Below are 22755 nucleotides of genomic sequence, written 5' to 3'. Positions count from 1 at the left end.
TCAAACAATTACACATGGTCGCCAAGGAAGGATAGAACTGTGTTTCCTCCAAGCAGTTCTCAGATGGTGCACTGAACTTTGGTTGCAGATGATTCTTCAAGAGCTGAAAAGAAAAGCAAAAATGTGAGCGTCTTTAATCCTTAGAAACAGCTGCGTTCCAAGTGACTTCATCAGATTTGGAACGTCATTTAGAAGTAATGCACATAAAGTCAAGAATTTTATGGATGTCAACTTCTTTATTTTGAGAACCCGTGAAGGTCCCAGTTAGAATTGATCTTTAGTAACCCATGCTTGTCGTAAGAGGCGACTAACGGGATCGAGTGGTCAGGCTCGCTGACTTGGTTGACACATGTCATCGTATCCCAATTGGGTAGATTGATGCTCATGCTGTTGATTACGGGATTGCCTTGTCCATACTCGATTATTTACAAACCGCCGCCAAATAGCTGGATTATTGCTGAGTGCGGCGTAAAACTAAACTCACATACTTTATTTTGAGGAACACAGAGAACATTCTTACTCCTTCATCGGGTGAATGGAGTGATGAAGGGTAAGAATATACCCCGAAGGACGCCTTCCTCAAAATAAAGAAGTTGACATCCATCAAATTCTCCCCTTTATGACAGGTTTCACAGTTTTGCACTAACGGTATATTTGTGTATATGAATGCCTGAAAACTGAAATAAATAACTTCAAATGGTGAATTATTAATTGCAGAAGAGTTGCGTGCTTGTTCTACACTAGTGCGAGCCTGCGTTTACCGTGTCATCGTATTGATCACTTGGTTGTCTGTTCCAGGCTCGATTATTTACAGACCGCCGTCGTATAGCTGGAATATTGCTGAGGGCGGCGTAAAATTAAACTCACTCAATCTCTGTGTTTACCGTCAATGTTGTGGGGTTGGAGATAAAGGCCACCTACAGCTTCGCAGAAGCCCGGATATCCCCCGCAGTTCAGGTAGATTATCGTACTTTCAATGGTTCGCGTTACGTTCATCCAATATTTGTAGCCGCTGTCTCTCCAGGTTGTCTACGAAAAATGATAAAACCCAAATTGAACAAAAATGAAGACAAAGGCCTTTACTGCTGTATGCTATTACTCTATAGTGTATGTTTGTTTGAGACCCGTGAAGATCCGGGGTAGAATAGGTCTTCAGCAACCCATGCTTGCCACGAAAGGCGACTATATATGCTTGTCGTAAGAGGCGACTAACAGGATAGGGTGGTCAGGCTCGCTGACTTGGTTGACACATATCATCGGTTCCCTAATGCTCAGATCGATGCTCATGCTGTTGATCACTGGAATATCTGGTCCAGGCTCGATTATTTACAGACCGCCGCCATATAGCTGGAATATTGCTATGTGCGGCGTAAAACTCAACTCACTCACTCACTCATGTTTGTTTGATGTTTAACGCCGCAATCACAACTATTTCAGCTGTATGACGGCGGTTTGTAAAAAAATCGGGTACAGACCAGATAATCCGGTGACTGACATCATGAACGCCGATCTACGCAATTGGGATACGATGACAAGCGTGAACCAAGTCAGCGACTCTGACGATCCCGGTTAGCCGCCTCTTACGACATGTATTGGTTGCTGAAGACGGCGGTATGTAAATATGCGAGTCTGGACCAGACAATTCGGTGATTAACATCATGAGCATCGATCTACGCAATTGGGATATCATAACATACATCAGCCAAGTCAGCGAGTCTGACGACCAGATGGGTTGCTGAGTGTCAATTCAACCAGGATCTTCACGGGTATACTATACAGTACTTATGAGACTTATCATCGGCGGCGACACATTGTTTCGAGGATAGTTGGCCATCCACTTGCAACGGAAGAGGTCACTGCCGTTCAGCGGAATCCTATTCACACTGAGCTCATGCTTTAGACGTATTCTCAAGTTGCCACACCTGTTTGCCCAAAAGCAATCCTTCCACACCGAATGTGGTTATCATCTCTCGGATTATGTAGTTTGGTTTGTGAAATTATGATTTTCCCCCGTGTAAATACCCCGTGTTTACTTTGCGATAACGATGTCAATGTGTCTAAAATAATCAGGAACTAAATGTTAGGGCTGCGCAATATAACCGGTTTACCGGTATTTACCGGTTTTAACATGAAATCGATACGTATTGCGATACGCTGATCGAAAACCGGCATTTCGACATGCATTCGGGAAACTTCGTAACACTCGGAAGTCTTCGGATGTTTCCGTTTTTTCACACCGGAAGCCAAGTTAAGTTCGGTTTGAAGTTGTGTTCTTAAGTTTTGTTCCTAATGTTCTGGATCTGAATGTTTTAAATATTTACTCATTAATGACCTGTGATCTCTGATATGTCCTGACCAGGTCAAGGTGCTGCCTAAAATCTCAGGGCTTTTTTGGAGAGTGGAAAAACTAGTTCAAACTAGTAACCACTGTGTTGATTGTTCTTTTCCTTGTTTCATTTGTGCCAAATATTATTTATTTTGTCATGATTAAAAGTTTTTATTAAAGCTTTATCTAGCATAGTGAATTGTTGTGTTTTTGCTATATAAATCTAAGCATTAACTCGATTATAAGTAGTTTTTTGACAAAAAAAAATTCTTGCAATATATTGCAATACATATCGCAATATATGCTTTCGCATCGCAATATATCGCAATATGAAAATTCTCTGCAATACCCACCCCTACTAAATGTTATTAAACACACCTAATTCAATCTTCCATCACGTACATGTATACATATACTGCTACCGATTTGCGTAGATTAGCTATGGCTGTATAAATGCGACGGCGAAACGGGATTCGAATCCAAATTAATAGATTCCTTGTTCTCATATGGGACATAACACAGTGGCTTGAAGCCTTAGACGATTCGGCCTCTCACGAGACCTTATGTTGCAAGTGGGGCGGTGGGGTAGCCTAGTGGTTAAAGCGTTCGCCGAAGCGTCACGCTAAAGACCCAGGTTCGATTCCCCACGTGGGTACAATGCGTAAAGCCCATTTCCGGTGTCCCCCGCCGTGATATTGCTGGAATATTGCTAAAAGCGGCGTAAAACTAAACTCACTCACTTACTTTACGACATAATTTGGATATTGCAATATACAAGAAACAATAATCACCCCCGGTGTTACAGACATTCCAGTTCCAGTCAAATTGATGGTAAACGTCCCCCGAGGTCCGCATGAAGCTCTGACTCCGTCGGTATGTTTGGAATAGCAATCTGATGCAACTCCATACAACAGTTTCTGGTTTGTGTAGTTAGCAAATGAGTGTTCGTTTGTGGTGACTTTCAGTGACTGGAAAAGACAAGATATCAAACTCTATAGGCCATACTAGACATCGGAACCTGTCAAATGTTCCTTTCGGGCGTTTGGGGGCGGGTAGTTCCTGAAGGGTGATCAGACCGTATGCATCCATGGGGTGGTGGGGTAGCCTAGTATTTAAAGCGTTCACTCGTCACACCGAAGACCCGGGTTCGATTTCCCAAATGGGTACAATGTGTGAAGCCCATTTCTGGTAGCCCCCCGATGATATTGCTGGAATATTGCTAAAAGCGGCGTAAAACTAAACTCACTCACTCTTCCATCCAAATGTTACTATTCCAAGCTGCTATAAGCCCTATATAATATAATATAATATAATATAATATAATATAATATAATATAATATAATATAATATAATATAATATAATATAATATAATATAATATAATATAATATAATATAATATAAAATATATCATATTTTAATATAATATAATAAAATATAATATAATATAATATGATATAATATAATATAATATAATATAATATAATATAATATAATATAATATAATATAATATAATATAATATAATATAATATAATATATGATATAATATAATATAATATTTTAATGTAATGTAATGCAATGTAATGTAATGTAATATATCTTACCGATGTGTTGATCTTGACTTTACTGAACCAGACCTCCCCATAAGTTCCTTCACAACTCTGGACCAAGCCCTGAGCCTCCCCCTGACAGACAGGGTTCCTGATATTCGGGTAGTTACCATAGTTCACGACAGGGAGAGTCAGGTAGTCCGAAGGTTTAGTGGAACCCATGTTGTGGCAATAGATGCGGGCTTTGGCCATGTTGAAGTTGAGGAGGTATATCCAGTATTCTCCATCACCGCTGGTGGGCGCACACTGCTTAACGTCGGCACAAGATGTGGGGAATTCTGGTTTTAGGAACAAATAGCAAATCAACGATGAGGGAATCTGTGACTTACGCAGCCTTGAGCAGTTTCAGCTATGTTCAGGATGTGCCATTATAAGACCGAAGTGACCCGCTGAGCACCGTGGTATGGCGCTAGCACACAGATGTTCTAATCTCAACGGGGGCGGTGGGGTCGTCCCGCTAAAGACCCGGGCTCGATTCCCAACATGGGCACATTGTTTGAAGGCTATTTCTGGTGTTCCCCACCGTGATATTGCTGGAATATTGCTAGACCGTGCTAAAAGCGGTGTAAAACCCAACTTACTCACTCACTCTAATCCAATGAATCTCAAAAGTACTGAGTGAGCTTTGAACAATATTATTATGGCGTGTAATTGTGATGTGGAATTAAAGATGAAAACGATGATTTTGGTGAACAAACATATAAGCAAACTACTGATCATTTCAACGGGAGTCATAACCAGGGCCCCCTTCCACAAAACGATCGTAGCGGTAAGATGATCGTAACTCCCATACTTTAACATAGACTTACGACCTTCATGGCGCTACGATCGCTTTGAGGAACAGAGCCCAGGCCCCTGTTCCTCAAAGCGATCGTAGCGCTAAGATGATCGCAACTCCCATACTTTAACATAGACTTCCGACTGTCGTAACGCTTCGCTCGCTTTGAGGAATGGGGCCCTGGGCGTCGATCTACAACGAATCCGTTGTCCTAAAACACCGGCGACCTCTAAACTTTACAAGTGACTTACGACAGTCGCGACTCTACGGCATTTTTGTAAAACGGAATCCCCGTTCTGAAGGTCGAAGCTAGCACTACGAACATCGACACTGGTACAGATACGTTCCGATCCTCTTAGCACTAACATTGCTTCATAGAACCTGAACGACCATGGAAGGTCCGGGCTAGAATTAGTCTTACACTACGAGGTCACGCACCTCTGTACGACAACGTGCGGCAGAAAGGCAACCGCGTCACCCGTTTACCATTCTCTTCCCACAGAGGTTACTCCTGTCAAATCTTTCTACGTAACCTCTGTTCTAATACGGCCCTTTCATGGTGTGAGCGTTCAAGACTCGTGATTGGAGGCAATCAGATTTAGTTGTGCAATCAGCGACGTTGTTTCAAAAGTGACTCATTCGCAAGGCCTCGGTAATTTCCGTATGCTTCGAGAAAACTAAACCTATTCCCCCTGCGGGATGCGCAAACGTTTCTTCTAGACAGAACTCAGTCATGTTATGGCGGATCAGTGGCGTCTCCATCGCCCCCGTTGACAACAGACAAGCTAGCCATTAAACGTCTTGTGTGTAACATCAACACAAGTCCCCGGCAGATGGGGGATATTTGTGGCCCCACATTTGCTTGTTTTAGTCAAGTTGAATCTAAGTCGATGTAACACGTGTTCTGATTGGATAGAAAGAAGGGAGATAATTCGTGTTGCGATTTTTTGCCGCTAAGGGATTTTACGAGAACCGGGAAATATGGCCGTATTAGAACAGAGGCTACGTAGGAAGATTTGACAGGAGTAACCTCTGTGGGAAGAGAATGCTTTTATTGATGCACACAATATAACTAACATTGATATCGCTTCATCAGATTTCTCGGACCATTGAAACATATCGAAGTACCAGTCGCCTGGGACAAGTAAATAGACAATGTCAATAATTTCGAGTGACCAGGATGGGTGGATTCTGTCCTGAGTGATTTCAGCTTTGTAAGTAACGGACCGTGGCGAGTGACTCACAAAATTGAATTCACGACGACGCCACGAATAGTTCATTGTTTGTATTACCCATCATCAAATTAAAACTTTCTTACATTCACCAATTATGTGAGAGACGAAGATGCATTTTGTGATTTTCCTACGTGTGAAACAGCACCAAAATCTGGGATTTTCACCGAAGCAGAATCACAACTTCACAATGTTCCACGATAGTCAAATAGTTCGATTTTAAAAGCATCTGTTTGTAAGCATATCATACCCAATATTCCAAAGTGTGAAGTAAGTATATTATTAACATTAAGTATTTTAAATTAAACGATACAGGATATCTGGCATCTGCCATGGCAAGCAGTCAGACTAGGGTGGTATATTTCAAACCGTTCACCAGCCTGTGTAGCCGTCGTCACTGCTGACGGTCACGTTTACGTCATTACAGAGTGCAAATACTGAAAAACTAGCGATTTCTACATCGTCAACTCCAAGTAAAGGCATAAAATGATGCTACAACAAGTGAACGTAGGCTAGACAATCCAGTGATCAACATCATGAGCATCGATCTACGCAATTGGGATACGATGACATGTGTCAACCAAGTCAGCGAGCCTGACCACCCATTAGTCGCCTCTTACGACAAGCATTGGTTGCTGAAGACCAATTCTAACCCGGATCTTCATGGGTATCGTAATGAAGATCAAGGTGATGCAACTCTTCACTGCGTACCACTGTCGCACCGTTATTGACAGAAGCAAAGATGTTTTAGATCAAGATATCGTTAAGTGAAATGACCTTTCATTTCCAAGTAATGCCCTGTGTGAAAGGTATTTTTATTATTATTACAATTTTGACAAAAATAAGTGTAAGCTTCAGTTACAATTCTTACATATGACACATCAATAACCTCCGTCCCTCGTGAGGTAATGACATGTTCCATCAAAAGCATTTCAATAATTCCTACCTACAGCGCAAGAGGGACCTCCGATCTTCGCAAGTGAAGGAGTGAGTGAGTATGGTTTTGCGCCGCTTTTAGCAATATTCCAGCAATATCACGTCGGGGGACACCAGAAACGTGTAAGTGAAGGGAATCCCCCGTCTAGAGTATTAACTATAATTCTTACCTATAGCGCATGAATAACCTCCGTCCTCAGGTACACATTTTTCATGATGGCCACAGCCATGGGATTCACACGATCGTGCAAGAAACTGCAATTTACAATGTACAGTGTTAAAAAGATATGGAGGATATAAGCATTTGCACAGTAATATAAAACACGTGAAGTATACAATATTCATTGTTCATGATCCTAAATCTGTGTAATATGTAATGAAACCCTGTTCACAATTTGCAAAAACGAAAAAGTGCCAGTGTCAAAGAGCATCGTTTGGCAGCGTAGAGACGTCTTCCAATATGATAATGTCGTGTAAACGCCTCTTCCTGTAAAGGATTGACTCTTCCAGCCTTCAAATCAATATCAATAGTAACCGTAGAAATAATACCTACTCATTTGTAACTAGTCGCCTCTTTCCGTGACCTACAAGAAGACTCGTACCTGTATAGTACGCCATTATCGCCAAGAATCGTGACAAACCAATCAAATCGCGCGTATTAAAATGTGAAATGAGGTCAAATAGTTTTTTTGCGATTATCGATTTTCATTATTATTTCCGTGATTATAAAAATATCCCGTTACTGATATTTGTTAACGACATAAGAAACTCACTTAAAGTGACTTTCGTGTTGTGTTATACATTAACTGGCGTAGGAAATTGTTGACGCATTTCGAAACATGAAAATGGCGGTATCGTCGAACTTTGAAACTTCGCTAAACTATGGAAATTCAGGGTTATCTTTCCTTGGAAATAGTCCGAGACATCCGGCTTGCCGGAATGACACGAGTAGTTACGAATGATACCAGACTGTTACCACTATTAGTAGTGACTGTACATGTGTGCCCCGCCAGCATCCAAAACTTCTCTCATAGGCTTGAGAAGAAATATAATGATCTCCACAATAAAATCTGCTATTTCTTTTGCCTTAATTGTCTTTGTTATCAGCAACCAAACGCAGCATCCTTAGACAATCTGTGTGTCTGGGAAGCATATATTGTTTTAGAGTGTTGCTAAATTGTAATCGTAACATCGCCTTGTGGAGCTGGTTCCTCCACATGCTGTTCAACACACGTGGGTCTCAACGTTACACGGTGCTTTAATAAACCGAGCAACCACGATGCGCATAAGTTAGTGAGTGAGTGGTTGAGTGAGTGAGTGAGTTTTGAGTAATATTCCAGCAATATCACGGCGGGGGGACACCAGAAATGTACTTCACGCATTGTACCCATGTGGGGAATCAAACCCGGGCCATCGGCGTGACGAGCGAACGATGTAACCAGAAGGCTACCCCAACGCCCCGTAAAATGAGTGGGAGATGAATGCAATTTCAGTTTCATTTGTTAATGTTGGACATTCCATTTGTCCAGTTTTACTTGTTTCCCAGAAGACATGCAGATAATGTTCGGACCGGTCAGGTGAGTGAGTGAGTCAGTCAGTGAGCGAGTTTAGTCTTAAGCCGCTTTTAGCAATATTCCAGCAATATCACGGCGGGGACACCAGAAATGGGCTTCACACATTGTACCCATGTGGGGAATCGAACCCGGGTCATCGACGTGACGAGCGAACGCTTTAACCACTAGGCTACCCCCCCGCCCCTCCGTTCAGGATGTGATCAGATAACTGAAAGGAACTTTGTTTAACAAAGTTTGAATGACGACGGACTGACGCGGATGACTCAGAATCATACTGAGAGTCCCTACCTGTGGCAGCTGATGTTTATCTGAATGTACAACTGCAGACAACGGCTCGTACAGCTGATCACTTGTCGCCATGTCATGCATCTCACAGCTGCCGTCTTGAAGGAAGAAGTTGAAGGACATGCACCTGGACCGCTCGAGACACTCGACAGCACACAGCATCAAGCCACCTGGAGTGAGTGAGTGAGTGAGTGAGTGAGTGAGTGGGTGGGTGAGTGAGCGAGCGAGTAAGTGAGTGAGTGAGTGGGTGTGTGAGTGAGTGAGTGAGTGAGTGAGTGAGTGGATCTGTGGGTGGGTAGGTGAGTGAGTGAGTTTGGTTTTACGCCGCTTGTGGCAATATTCCAGCAATATCTAGAAATGGGCTACCTGGTGCATACACGATACTTGTATATGTTACAGTCAATCTGTCAAACCAGTCATTTTGTCAAATGACTGTAACGATCAGTACAGTAAATACTGAGCATTGTGTAGAGTGTTCTTTATCGAAGTCAGGAAGCCATGTTATACATATATCCTTACACGTTATTTAAAACTGGTAATTTGCATGTGTCAACACACAATATCATTTAGAAAGTGGTCAAATGTAAACAAATTATATTTGGGATTACACTGTGTCAATGACGTACAGATTCTAGTACTTTTGTTGGGTTGAGTCCAATCCGGGATTCGAACCCACGCTCTCAGAGTCAGGCACCTAATCGCCAGCACACAAAGTCAGCCAACTAACCCGCTCAGCCATGTGTAAGTGGAAAGCGCGGTGACTTTGTGTGTTGGCGGTTATGTGACTCTAGATTCGAATCCCGGATGGGATGCAAACAAATATAAGTACAAGAATCTGTACTTTTCTGAAAATGTGTAATCCCAAATATAACATATATTTCATTTGCATGTGCTTTGACATGGAACCATAACCTTGATAATCAGGGCCGTACTGTTAAATGTATGGTTCACCTCATAAACATTTTGTAAATGACTCACATCGTATATGCTTATCAATACTGTTCGCGATAAGTGTGGCGTGTTTATGACGCATTTGTAACTGTATTTCAGTCGTAATTGGCATGTCATCCTGATAAGAAATGTGTGATACTTTATTGGTGACAACTTCTTCATGACACGGCCTTTCAGTATAGATTCTTACACCGTTGTGACTATTGCTTGATTATAATATTTATATAAGAATCTATACTGAAACGTCGGTTCATAAAATAACAAAGACTTTCTGATCCATAAAGTAATCAAAAGTATCATACCTTTCTTATTATTCATCAACTCCTACAATGGCAATCAAACAGATCATGTCAGCCTGATTGGGAAGAATGGTCTGAAGGTCAAAGACGTGAACCAACGAACATGGGGGATGGTGCTAACTGACCAGAGATCCTAATCGACTGGAATTATGCACTTGCATTCATGAACCACAGACCCTGTCACTACAACAGTCATACATTATAATCGATGAAAAACTTTTCTTGAGTCATCGATTCATATTTTTCCATCATTGAATAGATGTTTGTGATCCACTCGGACAATCTTGGACAAAACCATGGGGGATTGTCCTATTTACTTGTTTGAGCAAAAATATTGCACTTGTTAAAAAACAATATTAGGCTTGTTAAAACATGACATTGTACAGTTGTCATCATGCACTCACAGGCACCACGGTGGGACGTCTTTGCAACAACATCAATGCATTAAACGATCAATAAGCAGTATATACATAGAATACACTATTTGTGAGTTATGGAACTGTCTCATGAGTATTCAATATAATCTGAAAAATGTCACGTTCTACTCACTATTTGTCAGTTATGGAACTGTCTCATGAAGTATTCAATATAATCACTTTGTACTCACTCAACTGTCTCATGAGTATTCAATATAATCTGAAAAATGTCACGTTCTACTCACTATTTGTGAGTTATGGAACTGTCTCATGAGTATTCAATATAATCTGAAAAATGTCACGTTCTACTCACTATTTGTGAGTTATGGAACTGTCTCATGAAGTATTCAATATAATCACTTTGTACTCTCAACTGTCTAGGGTGAGCATTAACTAACAGTTAGATAACCACAGACATTGAATGCAGAGACAACACTAATTGTCTTCTTCAAAGTCCAAATCAATTCGAGGACAATGTGCACAAAGGATCTGTTCTGAATGTGGAAGGATAATAAGGTAGTTTGATCACAGTTACAACATTCAAGCTTCAGTAGAGCTTTCAAAAGGTTTTATGGTAGACATTTGGAGGATATTTCCAAATAATCGCGCATCAGTGACAAACCAAATGCCAGATGCAGTTCCCTTTTTGACTAGTGCCGTCTGATCCCTTATTTTGTTCAACTGTCTAGCATGTGTTTGTGATGGATACAACCGGTGGAGCAGGATACGAACATCTTTTCGCCCACATCATGTATGCTCATTAGGGGAAGTGATTCCTAAACGCCATCATGGTACAGTCGAAACTGTTCTGTGTAACATTAAGATAACTTTAGTCATCTTTAACATGGATACTCTCGATACCATGAACGAACATCAAACCCCCGACATTCAGGACAGATGCTCTATTGACTTGTTGTTGTTATTTATTTTATTCAACGTCGCACGCACAACTAAAGTATTTCGGCGACGGTAACGCTATTGACTACACTATTGACTATGTGCTTTACTAAAGACCAGTACCGTGCTCTATTGACTACACCACGGTAGTGGTCTTAAGTAAAGCACATTTCCCAGCTAACAATTTCACGTTGTCACGACGTTGTCACGGCGTTATACTTTCGTTGTTACAACGTTATTATGTGGACTCCCATTTACGTTGTCACAACGTTGTGGCCTGACGACGTGATACGTCATTTTTACATCTCTAAAGGTAAAGTTATTTAATACTAATGTATTTTACGTTGTCTTAACGTTCTATTTAACGTTAATAGTTGAATAGTTTTCCCAGAGGTGAAGAATACACAAGAAGCAAAGCGGAAATTCACTTCAGTGTTTATTCGTCAATTTGTATGTTGGTTTGGTCGTGTGTTTTCTGACGCTGTAGCTGAATAGTGAAGAAAGAATCTCAAAGTGAAAAGTTTTACAGAAATCTCTGTCGTGGAAAGTTATATGAAACGTTGTTTTAACGTTGTAAGGAACCCAAAGCATAAGTTTCCTCAACGTAAATGTGCAATCCTGTTATCACGTTGTGACATAACGTTATAATGACGTAATACTAATGCAGTGACAACGTAGCGTGTTAGCTGGGATTTAGAACATGTGGACATTCGTGTAAAATCTATGTACATCATACACAATAACTGAATACAAAACAACGTAGTTGAAGTTTTGATTGTTTATACTTGAAAACCTGAGCTCGTGACCAACACAAAACCTCAACTGCTATCTAGTCACATTCCATAAAGTGAGTGAGTGATTTTAGTTTTACGCCACGCTCAGCAATATTCCCGCTATATTACGGCAGTCTGTAAATAATCGAGTCTAGACCACACAATCCAGTGATCAAGTGCATGAGCATCGATCTACGAAATTGGGGTACGATGACATGTGTTAACCAAGTCAGCGAGCCTGGCGGCCCGATCCCGTTAGTCGCCTCTTACGACAAGCATGGGATACTGAAGATCTTTTGTGACTCGGATGTTCACGGGTAGTGGTCTAAAAGGCCGGAGTGCAAATTTCAAAAAATCCATTTGTTTCCAATTAGTCTCCCATTGGCTACTCCTGAACAGTGTAGATGTTATCTGCCCGTGACTGACAGGACTGTAAGGGCATGGCGATGTCAAAGGTTAACCTTGGAGATTACTACTAGAATAAACATGTGCCTTATGTCGAACAATCCTTTCACTACATATGTTGATGACTAAAGAGTTTAATTCGTTTAGAATATATGAAATTTCAAATTTTACTTATTTTCTGAAAATAAAATCTTCAACATGGTGATGTAAGCATCAAATAAGTGTACAGCCCTCACCCTGCACAGCATGGGGTCAGGGGAGTGGGGAGGGGTCATTTTCACAGCCTGCCTGAAATATGAAACCCTGAATGAAACTCTAACCCACTCACAGGCTTGTTTTTATGGATATGCACCTCCTCTGGGTACTGGATCCGATACAGTGGGAAATTCAAAAGAGATACATATTTTCCAAATGTATGTTTTGTAGGCTGTCTGCATCCTTACATTTTACTGTGAGCCTTCATAACATACTTCTTTACACTATGGCTTAATTTCATCATTAACCGGTAAGTCAATGTTGTGATAGTTCATTGAATGTACTTGAATACTACATTGCTTTGCATCTAAAGACAGCTTTGACAAGGCATAGGATGCCATACCCCATCTGTGTATAGGTTTGAACCCCGGCCTTTAAGTAAAGATAGCACATATTAAGGACTTATTCAGGTATATGAACATTCGTGTAAAATAACTGAATGGAGAACAGCGTAGTGGACGGGGCTTTTTTGTACATGAAAACCTGAGCTCGTGACGAAAACAAAACCAACGACTATCAACAAATATTTCATAAAGGTTACGTTCAGAAACTATACGATACTTGTAGAACGGGTTGTTGATTATCACACGGGAAGCTTATCTTTATATTGAATTTTAGCGATAGCAGTCCTGTTCATTACAAAAGATGAAATACCCGTGACGTTGATAAAGAATGATTATTTTCAGCATTCATTTTTATGATTTGATAAAAACGTACTTGGCAAGTTTAAATTGTTTTTTCAACTTCCATTCTGGCAGATCGCACTACACAAGGAATTTGTTTCCATTATCGTGTGAATTTTTGGTATTTGGCAATTCTTCATTGATCCATTTTCAAGAAAATGTGTACGTTTAGATAATCTGTTTCTTCAAGGAGAAACAAAGCAACCTTGAGACCATGTATACGGGTACTTTCACTGTTGAACTTACCTGTCGTTAAGTTCAAAAACGGCGATCCTGCAGACGAATATCCGTTCTTCAGGGAAGGGAGATTTCCAGTATCGGTGCAAATATTTGCGAAGCACACGCTGAGCAGGCTGGCGGCCAGGACTGACCCGTGAACATCATAGCTGCAGGACTTCATTTCAACGTGCTTTCAGTATCCGATAGATCAGTTCTCGAGATCTGCCAACATAATGGAAAACAAAACAATTGTTTTGTATCAGTTACTTTAAAAATACTTTTTGGCATCTTAATCATACAACCGTGTTCAATTTTGACAACAAAAATGCTAGAAAAGAGTTCGTCTGTAGATAATCGAGTATGGACCAATCAAAGTGATCAACAGCATGAACATCAATCTACGCAATTGGGATACGATGACATGTGTCAACCAAGTCAGAGAGCCTAACCACCCGATCCAGTTATAAAAGTGTACATGTAGTTGCTCTTACGACAAGCATAGGTTACTGAAGATCAATTCTAACTCGGATCTTCACGGGTACAATTTGTTTGAACCCACGAACACTAGTATGGCACTGATCTCAATCTTGGCTAACATGAGACTCAAACCAACCATCAGCGGATCACGGTACGGCTAATGTACAGGATTATGAACCTGAATCGTTTTGAAGGTGATTCGCAATATGTAGAAACCTTTCTGATTCGTTATATTGCTTTGTACAATGAAGACTCTTCCGGCTAAAACGTCGAGACCTTCACCTTCAAGAACAGGGCCTAGATTTTCGAAGCTCTCTTAGCGCTAAGATAGTCGTAAGTTAATGTTAATGGATAGCACTTACGACTATCTTAGCGCCAAGAGAGCTTCGAAAATCTAGGCCCTGGTCAATAACAACCATTACGCATGAGCACAAAACAGGAAGTCTTTTGTGTCTGAAGTAAGCGCAAGGTGTTATTCATATCAGTGTACATGTATATCTGAGATATGGCTTCAAATCTGATCATTTTAAGTGACAACAATTCGACTGAGGCGCTCATACAAAGATGAGTGGTGGCAGCTGTTTACGTTTTTAGTGTTCAGTTCATCCCATCCAACTCCATGCCGGCGCTTGATACTTTCGTGAATCTCACAGTAAAGAGAGCTCCCTTCTGCGGAGCATGCTTACTAGCAATTATCAACTTTTTTAAAACGTACGTATAGTCCAATACAGCATTATACAGAAAGCTGTTGTTCCTGCAGACTGGCAATTAACCTTTTCTGCCCAACCTTCCTGCGCGCGTGATTACTTAAGTCGGAAATGATTTGGAGTCTTCCATCTACGACCAGACTTACACTTTATCTTCCTGCCCAATTTGCGCGTGATAACTTAAGTCGGAAATGATTTGGAGTCTTCCATCTACGACCAGACTTACACTTTATCTTCCTGCCCAATTTGCGCGTGATAACTTAAGTCGGAAATGATTTGGAGTCTTCCATCTACGACCAGACTTACACTTTATCTTCCTGCTCAGTTCGCGCGTGATAACTTAAGTCGGAAATGATTTGGAGTCTTCCATCTACGACCAGACTTACACTTTATCTTCCTGCTCAATTCGCGCGTGATAACTTAAGTCGGAAATGATTTGGAGTCTTCCATCTACGACCAGACTTACACTTTATCTTCTTGCCAAGTTCGGGTGGAATAACTACTTCAGTTAGAAACACCAACTTTTCTGTCTGCTTCCATTACCGTTTCTCGGATTCAAGGACGAAGCACTTCATTCCAGTTGTTCAGCTGTGATACTCACTGAGCATTCGGTAGCGCATTGATTTTCTAATAGGGACTATCAATTATTTATCGCCCCTGTAACATAATATTATTTGAAACCAAATTGTATGTGTGTCAATATAAAGTGTTGACGTCATATTGATCTATGGTATTGACTAATTTCACAATTTAGTTCTGTACGGAGCGCTTTCTTGGCTAACCGTTGCGTTCCACTCAGGAAGCCTAAACGTAAAATAAATAAAGTATAATAATTAATGTAATATTATATATTTTTATCACAAAGTCAAGTACAAATGCTTCCTTAATGTGACATTCATATTTGAATAAACAGTTTCAGAATATTGAAAACATAAATTAATACATTACAAAGTTATCCTAATATAGTGAGTAGCAATTAACTTTCACCACAATACTAATAAAATATTTCAAAGAGAAACAATGGCATTGAAAAATTAAATCTTATCACTCATCCCAATTCACTCATCCCAATATTCAGCAACTAATCATAATTACAGCTTCACCTTTCCTGTGTTTGTTGTTACTGTATACCTTTGATGTTGACTTTGTAACCATGGGAACAAATACACACACACACACACACACACACACACCAAAGAAAAAATAAATAAACAAAACCAAAAGAAACACCCCAAAAACAAAACAACAAAACAAAACAAACAAAAAACAAACAAATACCCCCAAAACAAAAACAACCCCAAAAACCCCTCCCCACCCAACACCCCCAAAACAAACAAAATACAAAACAAAGCAAAACAAAACAAAACACCAACAAGTAAAAAAATAACAACATAATAACCCCGCCAAAAAAACCAAAAACAATACAATGCAAAAAAAACACCCCAAATCGAAACAAAAACAACTAAACTTTCACCACAATATGTCCAATTTAATGTTCCCAACGGATAATAAAGTGACAGAATTCATTCCTAAAATCATAAGAAATAACTGTTAAACGACCGTACGCTTCCGAATACCTCTTGAGCATGTAGGGGCGGTGGGGTAGCCTACTAGAGCAGCGCCTTGCACAGCTCGCCGACTAGTTGACTAACATGTCGAAATACTTTAACGTTGGCTTATGATCATTAAAGATTGTTTCCTGGAACGGGCTGTTCATGCATCATTGTGCTCATATTATTAGAAACTAGTTTGCATACCTTTGAATTGTTTGAATACATTTGGATTGTTTAAGCCGGAAGCGAAAAACAACATTCACTCCATTAGAACACAGTTGGAATATTTGCTGTTGGAAGAAAAAAACAACATTCACTCCATTAGAACACAGTTGGAATATTACTGTTGGAAGCGAAAAACAACATTCACTCCATTAGAACACAGTTGGAATATTTGCTGTTGGAAGCGCAAAACAACATTCACTCCATTAGAACACAGTTGGAATATTTGCTGTTGGAAGCGCAAAACAACATTCACTCCAATAGAACACAGTTGGAATATTTGCTGTTGGAAGCGCAAAACAACATTCACTCCATTAGAACACAGTTGGAATATTTGCTGTTGGAAGCGCAAAACAACATTCACTCCATTAGAACACAGTTGGAATATTTGCTGTTGGAAGCGCAAAACAACATTCACTCCAATAGAACACAGTTGGAATATTTGCTGTTGGAAGCGAAAAACAACATTCACTCCATTAGAACACAGTTGGAATATTTGCTGTTGGAAGAAAAAAACAACATTCACTCCATTAGAACACAGTTGGAATATTGCTGCTGGAAGAAAACAACAACAACATTCACTCCATTAGAACACAGTTGGAATATTACTGTTGCAAGAGAAAGACAACATTCACTCCATTAGAACACAGTTCGAATATTTGCTGTTGGAAGCGAAAAACAACATTCACTCCATTAGAATGCAGTTGAGATATTTCTCTCTAAAGCCTAAAACACGAGGCGGTCCAGTGGTTCAAGCGTCCGCTCGTCAAGCTGAAAAGCCGGGTTCGATTCCCCACATGGGTACAATATGTGAAGCCCATTTCTGGTGTACCCCGCCGTGATATTACTGGAATATTGCTAAAAGCGGTGTAAAGCCATACTCACTCAATATATTTAATCCAAAATTATGGTGATCATATGTCAACATAAGTTGTGTATTTACAATATTTTATTCAACAATCAGCGGAACATTTATATACTTCTTAAGATAAAAGTAAACAACTTGCTGTCCACGTAGCTGACCGTCACAAATCAGTAACTCTGAATTATTCAGTAACGCGCAAACCAGTCATGTAAAGTCTGTCACCTTAATCGTACAGCTTTTGCCTAAATATCAATGCTACTGTTATGTTACTGTATCTACCGTGTATATTTGTTATTGTTTGAAATCTCTCTATATGTAACTTCTGACTCTGCTACGAATAAAGACTCAAACGGACTCAGCAGTTCTGCCAAGTAAATTCCCTCCACTATCTTGTCGTCATTGTGACGTAGCCCAGGTCACCTTCACCAGAACAAACAAGCTACGTTATATACATCATGTATTTTGCGCTGTACTGGTATGAACAATTTAAAGACAACAACATTGTCTTGAAAGTGGCCCTGTCTAACATCTAACTTTGATGAAAGTGTGAGCTTACATGTTGAAATCTGCGTCTTTCGGATTGGTCAATGACGCAATGGTGACGATAGGTCTTATGGCAACTGGGGGAACCACCTGAATGTGTTACTGAAACACCACACTGTGAAACCTATGCTAACATTCAATATGAAACAAAATGAACCTGGAATCAGACAGGTTTACTCACCATTCGACTGATGGGCGGTGGGGTAGCCTAGTGGTTAAAGCGTTCGCTCGTCACGCCAAAGACCTGGGTTCGATTCCCCACATGGGTACAATGTGTGAAGCCAATTTCTGGTGTCGCCCCCTTGATATTGCTAAAAGCGGCGTACAACCATACTCACTCACTCACCCATTCACTGCCCAAGAAGATCCGGGTAACGTCAGTAACCGTAGTTGTCATAAGACCTTCAGTAACCCATGTCTGTGGTAAGAGGCGACTAAAGGAATTGGGTGGTCAGGCTCGCTGACTTGGTTGACACCTGTCATCGTATCCCAATCGATGCTCATGCTGTTAATCACTGGATAGTCTTGTCCAGACTTCATTATTTACAGACCGCCGCCTTATAGCTGGAATATTGCTGAGTGCGTCTTAAAACTAAACTCACTCATTCACTATTTGGCTGACGTGAACTGTACTAAAAGATACAATGGTGACCTGGATTTCCTGTACAGTGTAAATGACACGGTCACTCGTCTATATTGTCTGTGTCACTTCCAAAACACACACTGACCGGACTGATATCCATAACAACGAGATACATTTTTGTTGAAGCCTCGTATGTACATAACAATATCTATAAAAATTTGCAATTATAGACAAACAGATGAAGTGTTGGTTCAATCAATCCCGACAGATTTATTATTTCCTGTTTAGAAAACAGTCTTCTGAGTAGCAATTTTTGTCAGAGTACTGGAACAGTTTTAAGCAACATCCGTCAAGCGGTGATTGTGATGTTGATTCAACCATAAATATAAACTGTTTTGCATGTACGTCAATTGAAAAAAACCATGATGTCTATCTTTGAACAATGTATTTTCCGTTGCATATATTCTGAAATACTCTTTGAGACTACTTTGTAGTTCAGTATAATGCGTTTATATTTTTCTGATTTGCGGAATGATTGGAGACGCTATCTCAATGACTGTTTCGTTATTTGATTTTTAAGTTTTAAGCAGATACAGAACAAAAGTTCACTACATCCGTCATTAAAATTCACCATGGTAACGGGCAAACACACTGCGTTTGTAGATGATACATGTTTTAACGTTTGTGGCACAAGTACGACGGATTCTTTGTGCAAGTCTAAAAGCCGTTATCAGTGTCTGCATTTTCAATCAGCTCATCCTCGTATCATAAAAAATGAATACTTCCTCTTATATGACAAGAAGTCCCTTATTAACTGAAGACGGTATGTTTGGGTGAAATGGTGAAAGTAATGTGACATGCCACTGCAAAAATGTGATAGATGTCTAAGTCTGAGTCAGTTTTGGTGCCAATTAAACTGGCGAAACTGGAAAAGATTAAAAAGTGTTACTAAGCAAAAGCAACCGAAAAGATCCGTATGAATGATGCATAAAAATGAGAGGACAAGCTATTGGTAACATTTTTTCTTAAACGTTGTAAAATCTTCGGTTTTTTGTTTAAAATATATACAACTGAATGTTTTACAAACTTTCTTAACAGTACGAAAAAAAATCAGACCGTTGAAATGTCATTATTACGTTATTTAACGTCCGATACATTGTGTTACAATTGGCACACTTTTTATTAAAAATGTCAATATGGAAATCAACCTGCCAGTTAATGTCAATGATTTGCACGTGCAAAGTGGAGGACAATACACATGCATTGATGCTTTTGACGTTCACTGTTCAGGTACCTGTTTGAAATCGCAACTTAAAATGAGACGTTTTTTGACATTTGTTGAGAAGGGTCAGGCTATAGGACTTTTGGAATCTGGTCAAACTCATCGGCAGGGTGCTGTCCGTCAGAGTGCTATTGGTAGACTGTGGCAGAGATTCCAAGCCAGTGGGTGCGTGGAATATACACGTCGACCAGGTTGCCCCAGAGTCACAATAGTCCGATATGATTGACACAAGATTAACACTGCGTTACGTAACAGATTCCTAAACGCAGCAGATCTTCAGACAGAATACTTCAATGTAAACAATGGAACACCGTTCGTCCACGTTTAAGGGCAGTCGGACTCCACTGGTCGAGAATCTGGCTCCTACAGCAGTACCATCCCTGTAAGCTATGCATGGCTTTTATGGTCGACCCTCTTTACTGCAAGACGACAACGCAAGGCGACATAGAGCCAGGATTGTCCCTGAATTCCTAAGGCAGCAGGGCGTAGAGCGGATGGTGAGGCCAGCATGCTCACCGGACCTCAATTGAGCATGCCTTGGATGAAATCGCCGACGTGTGTACACACGTCACCAAGCACCAGTGGATCACACAGGACTCCGCAGAGCTCTAGTAGAGGAATGGAATGCGATTCCGCAAGCTTTATTTATGTACTTGATGAGGAGCATGAGAACAAGGTGCACCTGTGTCTTGGACGCGCGAGGGTACACAAGATATTGAATGAGTGCTTCATGTTTGTCATTTTCATTTTGAGGGGTTGATCTATACTACTGATGTTTGCTAGTGCTGTTTGAACATTTGTCTGTATGTCACGAAGTGTCACGTTTGTCAACACATTAAGCATTATGGTGAAACTCTTAGTTCTATTATTTTTGAGAAACTAAGATTTTACTGTGTTATTAATTATTTACAGATGGAAAATCAATTCACAACGTGAAATCCTTCATATTACAACGCATAGTTCATGCATATTGAACTTATTATATGATTCATGGTGTCATATTATAACAGTTAGGCGCTTTTTTACATCCACGAAGGAGTGAAGGTATGTAATCAGTCCAATCCCGATGTGAAACCAGCAAATAACAATGAATGAGTGAGTATGGTTTTACGCCACTTTTAGCAATATGCCAGCAATATCACGGCGGGGGACACCAGAAAAGGGCTTCATTGTACCCATGTGGGAATCGAACCCTGGTTTTCAGCGCTAACCACTAGGCTACCCACCGCCCTAGCAAACAACAAAGACATGGGAGGTTATTAACATTTCTATTCTAATATCAGTTAGGTTTACAAATTAATACAAATCACTACATAGTCGATACAGTGGTACTACAAAAGCAGTAGTTATAGTAATAGCAATAGAAGACCATGGTGGCTATAAAGGCGATAATTTATGGATGTCAGCTTCTGTATTTGAGGAACATGTGAAGGACGAAGGAGTATGAATATACTCCGAAATGTCGTGTTCCTCAAATAGGACGTAGACATCCATAAATTCTCGCCTTTAAGTGTATCACTTCAAAATGCAGTTAAAAGACTCTATGACGGTAGTATTCATCTCACCGCAACAATGGCTACGTTTCCAAGATTTATTCTCCAGGGTAAGAAAAGATCTCCACACAAATCTCCACATGGATAAATTTGATCTATATAATTAATAATATTTACTACAAAATATGTCTTGATTTTATACACGCAGTTTCATAATTCATATTACCTTTCAGAAACGTCTGTCCCATTGAAGTCTCCGCTTGTGTTATGGTGCCTTTCCTGTATATGCAACTTTACTGGCACTACAAGAATCAATAACTAGCCTTCATGTTCAGACCAATTGGAAGTGTGATTCCAACGTGTCAGGTGGTCTGCATTAAAGAGCAATAATAAATACAGTATCTATTGCCACGAGGAATGAGGTTTCCTACCAATGATGGTTTTAAAGAGTGTTTTCTTCAAAACCAACAGGTGACGATTCTCTGATGATCAAAGGGTCAGATTCCCTTCGTCAGAATTTAAGGTTTAAGATGGTATTACATACAACTGTTTTATAATGGAATGAAAATGTACAGTTCCTGAAACTGGCATATGTATGCGATGACAATATGTTTGCAAAATATAAACAAAAACATTATCAACAATTGATAAGACAGGTGAAAGAACCTTTGCAATATCGAGACCAATAAGTACATTTCAAGACGTCGATTACAACAGTAGCTGTACAATCAATACAAAATGTAGTCACCACGAAGCAATACTGTTAAAATGTCATTGTTTGCATTGGCTTGTTTGGAGGACGGGACTTCCGTTCAATCATCCGACAGACAACTGTGTTTTCTGCCTACCTTTCTCATTACGTCCGTTACAGCATCACAGAAATCCCATCCACACACAACTAAAAATGTGCCGTTGCCGTCGTTTCAATGGTTGATGTGCCAAACAGCGATGTGTTAAAATGTCAGTATAGATCGTGTTCTGTTGTGGAACAAATTAGGATTTGTGTAGTTCCATGCGAAGATGTTTGTTAAACATCATACATTCCCACTTTAAAGTGATTATAAAGCTTTCATAGGTAGAGTTAACTTTAGCGTCTTCTTTTAATTAGGAAACCGTCAAGGTCACTTCCTTACACTCCATTCCATTATCTAAAAGCCGTCACGTCAAATCTAGCAAAGTGGGGAATGTAGTGTATATCTAGCTGTATCCTGTAGGTGATAACTTGCAACATTTTCCTTGTGATGGATTGATCTGATAAAATATAATGTCGGACTGGTTGCAGAAGCTATTGAGAAATACCTGCTAAAACCGGAGAGACGAATGTATTGATTTGTATACACCTGTAAGGGATCGTGGCGTCGTCTAAATTCAATGAAACAACCGGTGTCAT

General features: G+C 40.1%; 1 protein-coding gene across 1 annotated transcript; it reads right to left on the bottom strand.

Moving 5' to 3' along the window:
• Positions 1-21645, bottom strand: LOC124285017 (A disintegrin and metalloproteinase with thrombospondin motifs 9-like). The gene is made up of 8 exons (XM_046721160.1): positions 21592-21645; positions 13668-13862; positions 8746-8912; positions 7054-7138; positions 3932-4215; positions 3118-3294; positions 885-1029; positions 1-103 (listed from the first exon to the last, which is right to left on the bottom strand). Exons 2-8 carry the CDS (start codon positions 13819-13821, stop codon positions 60-62), a joined length of 1056 nt encoding a protein of 351 aa, XP_046577116.1. The 5' UTR covers positions 13822-13862; positions 21592-21645; the 3' UTR covers positions 1-59.
• Positions 21646-22755: the final 1110 nt, after the last annotated feature.

This window comes from Haliotis rubra, unplaced genomic scaffold (genome assembly GCF_003918875.1).
Source record: "Haliotis rubra isolate DU_JTF1 unplaced genomic scaffold, ASM391887v1 Scf35, whole genome shotgun sequence".
In the NCBI taxonomy this organism is placed as follows: Eukaryota; Metazoa; Mollusca; class Gastropoda; order Lepetellida; family Haliotidae; genus Haliotis; species Haliotis rubra.
This window is presented reverse-complemented; position numbering and strand designations above follow the sequence as displayed.